At 34.1% G+C, this 15,797-nt stretch overlaps 1 protein-coding gene across 1 annotated transcript in view; it reads right to left on the bottom strand.

Moving 5' to 3' along the window:
• The window catches only part of DNAH8 (dynein axonemal heavy chain 8), a 115,685-nt gene that overhangs the window by 10,689 nt on the left and 89,199 nt on the right, over positions 1 to 15,797 (bottom strand). Inside the window, exons 75-85 of the mRNA XM_059843348.1 lie at positions 14,804 to 14,986; positions 14,244 to 14,349; positions 13,153 to 13,405; positions 12,862 to 13,052; positions 12,365 to 12,486; positions 10,281 to 10,399; positions 8,800 to 9,002; positions 7,796 to 7,869; positions 5,391 to 5,543; positions 2,734 to 2,889; positions 591 to 707 (exon numbers count right to left, since the gene is read on the bottom strand). Of these exons, the coding sequence (XP_059699331.1) occupies positions 591 to 707; positions 2,734 to 2,889; positions 5,391 to 5,543; positions 7,796 to 7,869; positions 8,800 to 9,002; positions 10,281 to 10,399; positions 12,365 to 12,486; positions 12,862 to 13,052; positions 13,153 to 13,405; positions 14,244 to 14,349; positions 14,804 to 14,986 (1,677 nt within the window). The remainder of the gene's footprint in view (positions 1 to 590; positions 708 to 2,733; positions 2,890 to 5,390; positions 5,544 to 7,795; positions 7,870 to 8,799; positions 9,003 to 10,280; positions 10,400 to 12,364; positions 12,487 to 12,861; positions 13,053 to 13,152; positions 13,406 to 14,243; positions 14,350 to 14,803; positions 14,987 to 15,797) is intronic.

The following is a 15,797-nucleotide window of genomic DNA, read 5'->3' on the forward strand; positions in this document are numbered from 1 at the left end:
GGGTCCCTCAACCACTCCTCATATGCCTTGAGATCTAGAGGTAAAATCTCGTAATATATTTTACATATATATATATATATATAAAATATATATTTAGTTATTACTTGTTTGACCTGACATCACTCACAGCTGCTATTGCCTCTCTTCTTACCCCCCCCCCATTCCACCCTCCCCACGCCACCCCTACTCCCTATTTCTCATTTTTCTCTCTTGGCTAGCCTCATAAGGAATGGCTATTCCCTGCTAAGCAGTAGAAGATCAAATGGTAGCTGTAGAGAGGTTTGATTTGCTCTATCAAACTCGGTAAATATTTCAGCTCCCTTTCCAAAACAGATGACATACAGACTTGTTAATTTTGGATACAGCAGTGAAAAAGAAAAACAAATTTTAATGTTCTTAACAAGTACGTATTTTTACATGCATGACAACACATAAAATATTTCAGCTTGATTTTCTTGCAAAGAACCTCAACCTTTAGAAGCGGCACTAAATGAAAAGCAACGAGTAAATTATGATAAACATGAGGAAAAACCAATTTCTGCTGCCATTTAAAGCATTAAAATGTACTATATAAAAATTTTAGCATTCACCTTCTTGATGTCAATTTTTTTTAGGTGGTTTTGTATAAACTGAATGCTGGCTGTAAAGTCTGCTGAGTTAAATTCATAGGGAATATTCCAACCCAAAGGTCCAAACTTGCGTCGCTCCTTAGGATAAAATTAAAACCAAATATATTTATGAAACAAGTTATAATTTTCTTTCCTTAATAAATTTCAATAGTAACAACACCAGTGGAGTAAAGAATTGAACTGGAGAAGAAATGTAGCCTTGGAAATAGCTGCATGCCTCATACATATAAATAATACAGTTAAGTTATACCATGAGGGATAAATATTTATAGAAAAAGCAACAAAACAATTTATTAATGACTTTAATAATCAATTTATAAGTCACAGGTTTGCAATGCCTCACACTGATGTGGATAATGAGATTTTTATATTAAGTAATTAATTAATTTAGCATGGTACAGTTTTTCTCTTCTTTTTACATACAGTATCGACTAATGATAGTTTCAAATTTTCAAGCTCCTATACTTATGCTCAATTTTCCAAAGAGTTCTATACTGTCACTTCTGTCTTATTGTTTCAATATGGTTTTTTAATGTACATTTTTTCAAAATTCATAACTTTACATTAAGGTTGCCACCATTACATTATTCAAATATATTATTGCACACCTACTTGGAAATCAAATGATAACAGTTGTAGTAACAGAAAAATAGTCAACTATGAAAGTAAAAGAATAAATATTCTGTAGCCCAAATACTTTCAACATAGCACTATTAGATTTCTCACAAGAATGTTAAAGCCACCTCAGTTAAATTGCTCAATGATTTTTTTTCAGAATATTTTTCAAATTAATCCAAGAAGTTAAGAACTAAATTTATGAATAGTGCTGACATTTATCAAATTAATAAATTACAGTTTAAAATTATCTAAGTAATAACATATTTATCAGATTTTATATTACCAGGTCACTAATCACTGACAGATGTTGACACCTGAAGTAACATTTAGGCACCCTAGCTACAATATTTAAAAAGAACTAGAATGAAAAAAAAACCCCAGATTTTATTTTTCAAAATCAAATATTGCTAATAAGCAGATGAGACAGCATTAACCAATAATACCATGCAGAAAAGTGTAATGATTTCCTGCAAAGTTTTTTGAATTACATAATAATGATTTTGTAACCAAAGGATATTAAAAATTGGTCACTTTAAAGGCTGGACAATGTATATATTACTTGTTGGTTGGCAATTCATAAATAAAATTTCTTTATAGATGAATAGCTGTAATAGTTTTTAAGAGTACTGATGGGTTGGTTGAATAAGCATAGATCTTCTAGTTCCACAAGAACAGTATAATCCCAAGGCAGTACACAGAACAACTTTTTCACTGTTTAAAAAGGGTAGAAGGAGGAAAATAATGCAGAATGCTGTGTCTTAACAGTGAACATCAAAAAATTGTCCTTCTCTCACCAGCTGCCTACACCAAAAAATACAAGATGCTCAGTAGAACCTAAGGCTTAAACAGTGTTTTGTAACTTTTTTGAGATCCTTAGTGAAAAGTAGGTACATTTGGAGAGCTCAGAATATTAGTCTTTATTGTGATCTCAAAACTTATTTCTCTCTAAAGTACAATGTATAGATATCTTTTGTTCTCACACTGGAATTAATGTAGAAAACACATTGGCACAGATATTATAAGAATTTTATTTAATTTAACCATCTAGAAAATAGCTACTCTAAATTAGGCATCTGGAGTACCTTTAAAATCAATGGAGAGAATGATATATCTCTAGAAAAATGTTCACTCTTAGAGAAAGACAGCTGTGACAGATAAGCTGGTTTTCTGTTTCAGCATGCTTATCTATTTCTGTGGATTACAGAGAGAAATTGTTCCCATATACCCAATGACTAACTTTCGATCAGATGAGGTTAGATGAGAAAAAAAAAAAATTCTAAATGCCCATGATATGAGGATTGTTTAAAAGCTATTTAAAAAAAAAAAAGAAGAGATAAGAATGAACCTTGAAATACAGATTACAGAAGTTAAAGTTTTAATCCTGCAGCATGATGCTACAATAAATATCAGAATGTGTTTTTTCAGGAACCTGTATTAGAGTGACTCCATATATTACACCACTATTTGCAAACCTTTTAAGAAATACCTGAACAGTAGAATGCAGGAAAGCTACAGTGTAAAGCAAAGGTTTCCACATAGGCAGGTTGCTAACGTTTAAGAGATCCTGACTTATTCCAGAAAATGTTCTTTTCAGTCCGGCACGGATACCTTGTGGAGGTTCATTTGTGAACTTTATAGCAATCTGTCACAAGAAAAATATAAAGGAATTGGATTTGTTTACTGAAACAAAAATAGCAACATATGAAAATGTCACAACTACTAGTTATAAATGAAATGTAAATAATTAAAGCCTTGTAGAAATGAAGTTGATATGTACTTAAAGTGCATAAAAGGAGTCCACAGAATCATCGAATAGTTTGAGTTCAAAAGGACCTTTTAAAGGCCATCTAGTCCAACCCCCCCCCGCAATGATCAGTGACATCTTCAAACAGATCAGGTTGCTCAGAGTCCTGTTTAACTTGACCTTGAATATTTCCAGGGATGGAGTATCCAATACCTTTCTGGGTGCCACCTGTCTCAGTGCCTCATCACCCTCATTGTGAAAAACTTACATCTAATCTAATTAAAACCTTCTTCAGTTTAAAACCAGAATCCCTCAAACTGTTGCAACACACCATACTAAAATGTCTGTCTTCATCTTTCCAATGGGCCCCTTCAAGAACAGCAAGGCTGCAAAAATGTCTTCCCAAAGCCTTCTCTTCTGCAGTCATACTAGATTAGGCCACAAAGGATTTTGAACATAGACCTTTAATTTCTCTTAGTTAAAACCATCACTGACACTTGGCCATGGACCTAAAATTTATCATCAATGCCATAAAAGCAGTCACTGTGCTTTTCAGAAGGCTTTTATATCCCTGATTCAATGACTGAATCATGCAAGAGAAGCATCCCTTATAATGACAAGAACGGTGTAGTATTTCTGTTCCCAGAATTTCACAGTAAATACAATGAAATCTCACTCCTCAGATCAGATCTTTGTGTTCACAGTGGCTACCCTGAGCTCTGTGTCTGTCTGCAGCAGCAAATTAGATTCATCAGAGAATGTTCCTGAGTACTGTGGTCAGTAGACATTGAATCCATATTTGTGGTAGTAAATTGCCACAGCCCCATAGAATTCAGCCCCTTAGTTTCATGCAAACTGCCTAATGGGAAGATTGGCTACACCATGTTGATTTTTCAAGCCACACCTGCAAACTATTTGGAAAAGTGCTAGTAAGCACAGGTTTTCACATCAGAGAATATTGTAACTACTTACCCCTAAGGGCTATTGCATTCTAGTGCTGGATAACGCTCATGGAACAATTTATTAGTTCAGACACAGACTGGCCCTACCAGAATCTCTGTTGCTCAAGACAATTACAAATGCTGGAGGAACACAAATAAAAATAAAGGGGTTTTTTTGCTCCAGCTGTAAATACTTGTCTGTCTAGCTTGGGTAACATGGCAGCTCGCACAGGAAGGACAGGCCAGGCAGCCTATGGACACACCGAGTTGTGTTCCTGTTACTGTTGGACTGAATTGGAACACTAGAAAAATCAATGTTTCCGCATTTCAAAGGATCTCCTGTTCAGGTATTGATGAAAATTCTATATTGAAAAGAGCAAAGCAAATTGTTCTCTTTTCATCTGAGAAGGGGCTTTGGTTTGTCAATTATTCTTCTTCCGGAATTCCTGAATATGGTAACATTTTAACAGGTAACATGACACCATATAGTAGGAAATCACATGTGAAATATTTGAGATAAACACAGCGAAGATTCATCTAGCAACCCTCTGAGTTCTCTTTTCTCACTTTTAGCAAACTGTGTGTCCATACACCTTACTATTCATAAACCCCTTGGAGATGCAGGATGATTTCATATTCTTTTGAGAGAAGACAGGAGTCCATACAGCTAGCCTTCCATACACAGACCATGGTGATGGACAATTCTTAATGAAAGCTGTCTCTACACTCTTTCAAGATAGGAGTCCTTCCCCCCTTTTTTACATGCTGGATATCAGGAGAGGCATCTATTTTTATTCAGAGAGAATGAGAATGACTAAGGAGACGTCCACTGTTTTTTAGAGGAAAGGGACCATAGGAATGTCAACATACAGCTATTACAGCAGATATTAAGTAGCACTATGATCCAATGTGAGAGTGTTGGGAATCATCATCAGTGACTTAAGTGTACTTTGTAAGAGCTTAGGCAATTCTCCTGGTTTTGGCAAAAAGTGTGTCCTTGAGATCTACAGAACAGCCATTTATAGTTCATCCAAAGAAATCGGGTAGATGATGTTTTCTAAGATGTGTTACCCATGTGTGTTCTGTCCCATTTACACTTTATTTATTTATTTTAGGGGAATCTGGAATCTTTCTCTGAAAGAATGTTTGTGGGCATTAATCTGCCACAAGGCATCTGGTCGGACAAAAAAGGGATAGAAGTAAGGCCAGATAGTTTTTATTGAAGTGCTTCTGTGTACAGAATGGACTGTGTACAGTGTGGACTCACACATACATAATGCATCATCAAGAACTTCCAGTTAGATAAGTAACCTTCCTTTTTGACATGATATTTACATTGTAACAAAAGTCTATTTTTTTCTTGGGTTTTAGGGGTTTTCCCTCCATCTTTTTACTGCCATTTACATAGTTAATTTGAATAATTCTCCTTAAGTACCTGAATTAAATATTTGAACAAACCTGTAGCAGTGTAATTGGGAATTTAAGATGTTGTTCAGTAGTTATCCAAACTCGAAATGTGTCATTCTGGATCTCAGCAGTAAGAAGTGTCTCCAGTAGTTCATCCATGAACTCCAGTCCAAGGTGACAATTCTGAAGTAACACCCAGCCTCCCTAAACAAGCATATCAACTATTACCATATAATATTAAGAACAAGTTATTCATAATGCTAAAGCCAGCTGTCTATATAATAATCAAATTTGGTTTTCCATGTAATTTTTTTTAAACTTCTGATCTGTTCTTGAATATATATTTTCTTTTGATATTATAGGATATTGGCACAGGTAAAACAAATAGGATAAGTTAGTGAAAAAGTTATTTCCACATTCTCTTTTTCTCAATGAAAATAACATAACCAGGCTCGATATTGTAAGTAAAGAACCAGTGCTATCTAGTGGCAAAAAGAGGTTCCTGTACTCTCCCAGCAAAGCATCAGAGATAAGCAATCCTGTCCTCAGATCAAAAAAAAAGTGAGTGGAAAAGTAACAGCTGAAATTTAAGGAATACATATTTTTAAAAACTGATTTGTTAGTAACATAATCTAAATAAGTGCAAAGAGGTAATAAGACTCTAAAAGTTTCTAACTCCAATTAGTTGATCTGCAACAAAGGCATTTGCATGAAATTCAACCTTCACTTATTTTCATCTTATTTGTCTCTCAAATTGCATGAAAGGTCTAGTTGGATTATTGTCTCTCTAAACTTCTGTTTATGAATTTAAATCCAATCAGCATTTTTAGCATCACTTTAGAAGCCTGATGAATTAGAAGCCTGATATTAAAATAGGACATTATTTAATCAGTTCTAAACAGTGATGGACAGTGGATTTCATTACAGCTTGTAATTTCATTTTAGCAATTTTGTTTTAGCTCATTTAAAAAACATCAGTAACTCTTGGTGAAATAATATAATTGAAATATTTGTGGTGAATTGATAGATATTAAAAAAGAAGATTAAATGAAGATGGTTTTTCCCCTTCTTTAATGGGGATCAACTTTTCTGAGAGAGATCTTTAATCAATTTTGTACATTTCCAAATGAATCAAACATACTTTTTGAAAATTATCTTCCTGTAAAAAGCACAGCAGTTTTAATCATATTATGTACTCTTGGCCAGAGGTACAAAAAAACCAAATAGGTATTTGTCTTCATATTCACTAATTCTGTTCAGTAGTTTCAAATCTGATGTTCACATTTTCCTCGCTTCAGCACCAAGGCATGTAGAAATTGTTACTGGTAGCTCTACTGGAGTGCTGTTTTGAGTGTCCTTGTGCTTCAAATTAAGGGCAAAAGAAAGGAAGGGATGCTCCCGTTTTCGCCATTGCAATGAACTGGGAATTGACAGTGACCATTCTAGACATACAGAGAAAGAAATACCAGACGTGTGTGTGCACTTATAATGTAAATTGTCATTTGCGATAAAGAGATTTCTTTTTTCTCTTTTTCCAAATTGGTGTACATCCATATGCCAATACTCATGTTCTGCTCTCTATTACTGGAGATATTCTACCCCTCCAAAGTACAGGTATATGACTGATGCCCCATATTTTGAGTTTCCAGGCAACTATGGCTGTATGTCTTCGTTTAAAAGACTGTCCACAACTCCTTGAAGTGTCCAGCTGACCAGAAGGTACCACCTTTGCACTAAAACTTTTATATTGTATTTGAAGTTTCAATTACTATTTCTCTGTAGCTGCTACTTAGGTTTTTCATGCTTTTACTGTAGGGGAATATCATCTGCCATAACAAATTACACTACAACATCTAAAGAAAAATTCTTGTATATTGTTTAGAAATTCTTAGACATGCTTGGGACTCAAAGCCAAAGGATCGACGATTAAAGAAACAGAAGATACACCAAATACTGGTGAGTAAGTGGTCCTGTCACTAGCAGTGTGGTAAGAAAAATGTGAAACACTATTAGAAGCAAACACATCCTTCTGTGTCTACAACTTTAGGCTACATGTTGCACTCACCATTTCATTCTGTAGAAGCTATGCAAGATCCAGGTACCTCTTATATATGGGAGGGGAAAAAATAAAAAAAATTCCCAGTAAAGAGGTGGGATCTGGACAGGACCAGGCCCCAAAGTCCTTTTACCCTTTAAGAGTGTAGTGATAAGTAAGGAATGTGCTGCTTTTGGGAAGCTGCTCAGTAGCACTGCTGCCAGAGGTATTGCCTTGGACTGCACTGTCACATATATATGCCACAGAGAAATGTTTTCAAGCTCAGGCATTCAAAAAGACATGGTCACTCTGAGATATGCTTGATAGTAAGATGAAAATGCAAAACATTATAGACCGCATGCTAAAGGGGTATAAAAGAAAACCAAAACAATCAACTTGTGTTGCAATGTTTTTTCCCCACCTGTTCCATTGACACCTCTACGAGTTTGCGTGCATGAACCTCTTGTCCTTGGCCCATTGAGATGGTCCTACATTCTGTTAACGTATTTGACAATATAAGATTAATGAACTTACATTATTGAGAAAAAGTATTTCAATTCAGTCTAACAACCAGTGATATAAATACAGCACAATTAAATAAATTTAATGCAAAAATGTATAAATATGAAAGCATATGAAAGCCCTTCACCATCATATTATGCTATTATGTATACATTTTCTAAACATTGACATTTTGTACAACAACATTGAAATACACATAGACAATACTTACAGAAGTTAAAGACTGTGACTAATGTTGACTGTGAATCTGAATTTGTGCCATATTTTAACAACACCAGACCATTTGAAATATGACCAGAGGTTTTTCTCAAAGTTTACATAAACACAATGCAAAGATGTAAAACTGAATTTATGAACATACTAATGTGACTAATGTCAAGAATATATGGGATCTACTAATGTGACTAATGCCAAGAATATATGGGATCTACTCTCAGCTCAGTTTGTATCCATACTTTTTCAAAACTTCCATATAATGTAGAACTAAAGTCCAGAATATACAAAGGTAGATCTTGTAGCTATTTTTTTTGTTACAAAGTAATATTCAAAGCAGGTTACTGATTTTTCAGTTACCTTAAAACAAGAAAATAATATTGCCACCATAACAGAATTTTAAAAGTATTAATTGCTTTACAAGATAGGGATTTAGAAAAGTTATCATCACCAGGAAGGATGATAACAATTTATTAAAAAAGACTTGAATTACTGTTCAACTTCACACAGAATGGCTCTTAGCATACTGTATTCTATATAAAACACTATTTTATCTCTAAGATGATATTTCAGGAACAAACAGTAGTGCAAGAGAATTTAAGAAATACTTCTCAGGAAAAAACATCTCTGAAATTACTTACACCGCCCATCTGTGTCTTAACATATGACAATAAATAATTACTTTCATACCCAAATGAAGCTTCCGAGACAAGGAATTAATCTGATCCGTTGGGTCTGATCCCATAGACAAGAAACAGATGAGAGGTGTTCGCATGTCACTTTCTTCCCAAGTTTTTCTTAAATTCAAAATAACTGGCTCTGTATATTTCTCATGCAAGGAACTTGCAATATATTTTCTAGCTTGGGAAAGTGTTCGGTCTGGACACCAAGACCTATAAAATAAAATACATACAAAGATATAAATTCACTGCCTCTTCCTCGAAGATCAGACTCAAATTAGAAATTTTATTTTTATCAATTAGAGGGATTTTTAAAAATCACCATATATATGTATACATATACAGACATTCATATTTCTAGGTTTGTCTTTACAGACATAACAACAGGCAGAGCTGATAGTCTTCCCTCTACTTATGATACTTTCCAGTTGCTTACAATTTTGCCTTAACTATTTGCATTGGAATTTTCTGTTCTAGGCACCTTCATTAGTTTGGGACATTCTTCATTTTAAACAGAACTTTTGTATTTGAGAACACAAAGAGGAAAGTGTTAAGATTTTTCCTGCCCTTTAGTAAAACTCTGCAGATGATTCATTTGGTCTGTTAGCCTTTCAGGGTACAAACTCAATTCTTTTGCACTGGATTGTATTTGTGCTGGTTATGAGTGTTTTTCCCATGATAAAACAAACAGCTACTTTTGGATAAAATATATTACTTTGACAATCTTCAGATTTTGAAGATTATTTAAATGCTTTGGACTTGGATGGTTCCCTCCCTCTTAGGGTGTAGAGCATTAAACAATATAGTATTTCCATCAGATTCCAGCCTTTTTTATGGACAGGTTGAATCTGCTCCAAAGACAAAACACAGTCTAGTAAATAATATTGTTGGAGTATTTCATTAGTATCTCTGATTTATTTATTACAGCACTTGGGAAGTATAAAATGAATGGAATAAGATATGATCTCATGCATAAGAAAGCTGAATGCTTCTTTGGGGAAATCCATTTTATCCCAAGATCTTAGAGGTCTTATATGATGCAAAAAAATATAATTTATAGCACACCTTTCACATGGGATTTTGAATACTTATTTTGGATTTTCACCATCTCTCTTTTTTTAAATTTTGTATTTTAATACTTGTTTAAAGATATTTTAAATAGTTAGTTTTAAAAGGAATTTAATTTAAAAAAATTGAAAGCTATCTGGAATATTCTACTTTTTCATGGGCGTCTCAAAGAAGGCTGCATTATGCAATCCAGTTTGCATTTCTCCTGATGTAAAAGCAAAGCTATTAAAAATATTTTCTATAAATACCTTTAGACAGCAGAGGATAGCTCTGAAGTAGTTGAATAAAAACATTTCATGTGAGTGAATTGCTATTTAAGGTCACCCAGAGATAACTGAAATTACACTATTACGATAAGAGCATACTGATAGGTTGAGATGTGTTGCAACTGTGTAATTTCCCAAAATTTCTGAAGATGCTCACCTGATGAGTAAAAGCTTGCGAAAGGTGTCAAGTGAATCACTGTATCCATTAGGGATAATTTCTTCCTCAGGGGCGTCTTTATCAAACCAGTGTTTCCATGCCTTATCATGATGAGCTATCTAAATTTATTACATTAAAACACAAATAAATGTATTTCAGTTGCAGTAAAATCCCCTTGCAAATGTAGCTTTTAATGAAAAGCCATTATTATATTAGGAAATATGACAAATAACATTGCCTATAGCATTTAAGACATATGCCATGAGAATTGCTATTAAAATACTACAAATAATATTAATTCAATTGTTGCAATCAGTGTTAAGATGCAGACTCTCAAGCCAGTCAGTTACATGCATTCCCCTCCCAAACATATGCATCTACTTAAAAAAAAAAATCAGTAGTTAGCAGGAGGATTCTATACTACAAGAGGAACACACTGTGATTGGTTAATTTATTCCTTTTGGTCACAAAATATGAAGAGGATCAGAAAAATCTGTCCCAGTACAGTTTATCCAGCCAGTGAATCACAAATTAAAAGGAGCAGATTCTAGTAAGCTTTTGGCTTGAGAAAGAATAAACCTGACCACAAATATGATCACAATATAAGGCACCTCTTAGAAGCCGACCTAATAGGACAAGGAATACCAGTGGGCAGAACATAGTCAAAATGCAACTGAGCCTTCAATGCAGTGACTGAGGAGGGTCAGCTACTGCAATATTCTCAGACCACTGGAAAATGAATAAGGAATGCACTGAAAGGTTTAAAACAAAAGATGTCTATGGTAAATTAGGCCTCTGGGACTTATTTTTTTTAGAGGAGAAAAACAAATTGAAACTAGCATGAGAAAAAGAAAAACACAGGAGACCTCTTGAGAGTGGGGCATTCCATTCTCAGTCCTTTTTTGGTCACTTTAAATAATTTTCTTTTTCATCTAAATGAATAATGATACAGTTGTATTTTATATGATTAATCAAATAGAACAGCACTTCTAATTGATAAAAATAAGTATTAAAAAGATGTTTTCACAGTATTTGGGGTTTTAATTGATATCCTAGTTGGCACCCTTCCATATTCCATTTCTATCTATGACTGAAATAATTTTAATTGCCACTTTTTAACTTAGCAACCACCTGGCAAAAGTAAGACAGTGCTAAAAAATTAATTTAAAAGGGAGAGCTTTTGTGGTAACATAGTCACCTAAGTATTTCAGAGCTTAAGATTTTGTTTGCACACATTCTAGAAAAGCCCTGGTGAAAGGACTTTTATTCTGGTGCCCTAACAACCCAGAGTGAACGACCTAACTAAAGCTTCTCCAACTTTCTCCTAACTTAATATTATATTTTGATACTTCAAGAAACCAAAAACTGGAAGAATTGCACTGGTATTTATCCAACTCTTGCCTTGATACAAGGTTTAGAAACAGCCAGGACCACTTGCAGGTTCGCATTTAGCTAAAATTTCTGCTACCCTCCAGGGCCATCACAAAATGGACTTGGCCAGCCAATGCTGTAACAGCAAGGAGAACTTACTGTCCTGGCTATCAGCCTGATTAACAAGGAGCACTTAGATACAAGAAATGCTTAGGGAATGGTTTAACTGCACTAAAAAAAGAAAAATAAATTTACCAAATTGAACATGTCACAAGCTTATGTGCATGTAAGTTCTTGCATGCCTATGTAAAACATAGCATTTGTAGCCAGCTCATCATATCTAAATGTTACCCTTGGAATAGAAATGAGTATTTAAAACCAAGCAGCAAACTTGTAAAAATACACCAGAATCAAGACAGACAACATTGTAACTTAAAACCTAACACTCAGATTAATTTTAAGAGCCTTTTTGATACCTCTACCTTTTTATCCTATCTCTCTTTTATTGACTTCCCTTTTCCTTTGCTCCTGTTCCTTCTCTCCTTTTTCTACCTCAATTACTATAATACCAAATACCATAAAGAAGATAAATAAACACACCACCATTCATTCTTCCTTATTGTCCCTGTGATGTTATTCTGTATTTTTGTGGAAACACAATTATGATGACAAAACTGGTTATTAACATTAAAAAGATAATTAGAAGATATCACCTGGTTCAAAATTTCTTCAAATTGTGGAAGTTTGTTCAACTCCACTAGATTTAGCCATATCATGTCAAGAATCCAGCGGCTTGGTTTGGGTGGGCAAGCCTGTAGATCCAAAGCTGCACCCCCTGTGGATAAAAACACAGGATGAAATGTACTTTCTGATGAAATACATGATATTCCAGGGGTCAAGATATAATTGATATTTCTTTTTAATTTATATCTTTTGACCTAAGTAATTTTCTCCAGGATACTAACTGTACTCTTGTGTACCTAGCATTTATTTTACACCAAAGGATAACTCAGCATTATTAATGGCCTTTTCACAGGTGTTGGAAGGCTACTATTGGGTGTCCTCTAAGGCATCCCTTTGCCAAGCTGAAGCCCAGTTCCCACAGAAATGTTGATAGAAACCATGTAGACAAAGAAATAAGATTTTGAAATGGCCTAAAAGTGAAAAAAGTTGAATTAGCTCTACGCATAAAACAATTTTTAAAACTTACCTCTAATGAGAGTCTGGAACTCTCTGTTTTCCACATGTCCTCTCTCAATATCAATTTTCAAAGCCAGGAGGAGGGTAAAGAGGAATTTGTGGTTTTCATACAGGCCTCTAACAGAATATGAGTGAATTTCAAAAGTAAGATATTCAATAATATTTGAGATTCTTTTCTGAGCCACAGGAGACTTCTTAGACCTAAATCATGAAAACAAAGCACAATGAAACCACATGAATAAGAGCAAATACACTGGAAAGACAAACATCTGAATAGTAGGAAAAATCTGTGTCTTCCTACCTGGCTATAGATTGATCAAAAAGCTTCAAGAACTGAGCCAGTGAAGTTTGGTACATATTATTGACCATGCTCATTGCTGTGAGAAGGAAATAAAGAATGCTTCCACGTGTAGCAACAGGTCGATATTCCTCCTGAGCAGTGTTAATCTTCACTTCCGTTTCTGCTGCCACAGACAACTTGACAGCTATTTCAGCAGCTGTTTGCTTAGTTGTTTGCAGGACACCAATTAAAGATTCATCATCCACTAGTGAACCTGAAAAATAAAATACTGGGTGTTTAGGATATTATTGTAACAATAGTTTCACTTCATATGTATACATACAACAAAAGGCCAAATTACAGGAATTAACAATTTTAAAAAATGAAATTATTTACTGAATTACAGAAAACTTTTACGATAGAGACCAGACAGGTTATGTAATACTAAAAATTAGTTTTACATCCAACATATTTGAGCAAATTCAATCAAAATATGTTAAATGTATTTATACCAACAGCTTTGCAACATATACTAGAGAAGTCATCTATCTTCTCCACACAACCTACATAGTCAACAAATGATTTAAATTATTTTGAAGTCTATTCATTGTCACTCTAAAAGTAAAAAAAGCCTTATGGTCCTAAGGGAAATGGTCATTCAACAATATGCATGAATCTCTAGCAGTTACTCACAGATTTTCTGTTACAGATTCTTTTTCCACCAGAGATAGTAAGTGGTCATGTTCAGGCTCATAATGTATTGCAGAAGACTTTCAAGACAATTTTAAGCCAGGCCATTCCAATTTATATTTTCAATGAATTAAAGATTTGTCCGTGGTCAGATACCTTATCTCATCTGAGGGGCAGAAATATTGAGAAATACATCTCAAAAATATAGATGTATTTCAAAAAACTTGTTTAGGTGTTAAGCTCAGGTGTCCTGAGTTGCATATAGTGGCATGTTATAGCACCCAATCCCTCACAGTCCTCATACTCCTGCCATTGTACATTCTCTTACTGTATCTTAGATGGATAAACCAAAATCTGTAAGGAAAAGACCTAGTGTGAATCAGTTTTATCTGCCTAATCTGATTAATATTTTGAAACATAACCTTTGGTTGCACTTAGTTTGTAAAGAAGATTGTCTTCCAGTTCCTTCATCTTCCTCTTATTAGAAGTTACATCTTCCATGAGTTTAATTCGTTCTGCCTCTAGTTCCTGTTATTAAAAAAAAAGGAAAATTGCATGACATTTTATGGGTTGCAGCTATGAGGGATACTTAAAATTCAATTTCTGATTTTTCAAGTGAATGAATTGTGACTGAAGATACAGGTGAAGAGTTGGACCCAGTCATGAAATGTGTGTTTTACTTTTCTTGGTATCTAAAACATGTTTAATAACAAATGTTTTTTTAAGCAGTGTTTATTCAGTATCTTGTGACGTATCTTATCAATGTCAAATCCAGGTAATTAATTGTTTGTGTGGTACTGACAGTCATATATTAAGAGCCTCCCAATGCATTTTTGATATTTGGAAATGTCTGAATATAATTTTAGAAAACAGCTAATATCTATTTTTTTCCATTTGAACATTTCTTTTTTTCTACATACCAAAACCAATTAAATGGAAAAAATTTAAATATCACTATGATTTATTTGTACTGTTAACTTACCTGTTTTTCAGTGAGTATTACTCTTCTCAGTAACTGATTTTCAAGTCCTTTCATTGTAACAGTAAAATCAATAATTGATGTTTTTGCATTAATTTCAGGTGTGAAAGAAGGATTAGGCAGCTTTGTAGTAATGAACAGTCTAAATGTATTCATAACATCTACTTCCTTATCACCAACTTTCACCTGTGGATTAAGTTAAAATAGTATTAAACAGAGGAAAATGAGCTTTATTAAACTCAGTAATACTGAGCAGAAAAAAAAAATTACATAATTTGAAGTGCCAAAAAGGGGAAATTTATTTCACAATTTAAATTTGTCATGAAAATAAAAGTCAATGACCAAATGTATAAGTTACAGTATGTTACAAAATTAGCATTTCCCTCCAGCTAAATATAGGGATCACTTCCACTGTGGATTACGTTTAACAGCTTCAGAACCATTTGGTTTCTAAGCACACCTCAAAGGAAGAGGTAGTAGAAACTGCTGACCTTTGTAGAAATCATCATTCTCTTATGTCCAAGGTAAAAGGAATTATGTGATCCAACAATGGAACAGAAATTACTGGACATAAATTTTATCTTTATTAAGACTAAGCAGGTTTCGAAGACTATTTCTGAAGGAAGTAAAAATTCATTCAGAGTATTCAAAACAAATGTTTATAGAATTAAGATATTCTGAAACAGCAGTCTAACTTAAAAGCTGTGTGTGCAGCTGTGTTAACAAGGAACAAGGAAATCTGATCACTGTATATTGTAGGATGAATCGCAGAATTGCTGGTGTTGGAAGGGAGCTTAAAGATCATCTGCCATGGGACAGTGGGTGGCAAATGAGTCACCAAGGTGGCTTTAAATACCTGGCTTATATAGGAGTAGGAACAAACCATTTCCTTAAGCCTATTTGCACTGCTCGAAAATCAGTAGAAAGAACTTTAAGCATTCAATCAGATAAGCATAATTGGTTCCAGTTTGGAATCTTCAGTAATTACCCCGGTAGT

The sequence above is a fragment of the Haemorhous mexicanus genome, chromosome 3 (assembly GCF_027477595.1).
Source record: "Haemorhous mexicanus isolate bHaeMex1 chromosome 3, bHaeMex1.pri, whole genome shotgun sequence".
NCBI lineage: Eukaryota > Metazoa > Chordata > Aves > Passeriformes > Fringillidae > Haemorhous > Haemorhous mexicanus.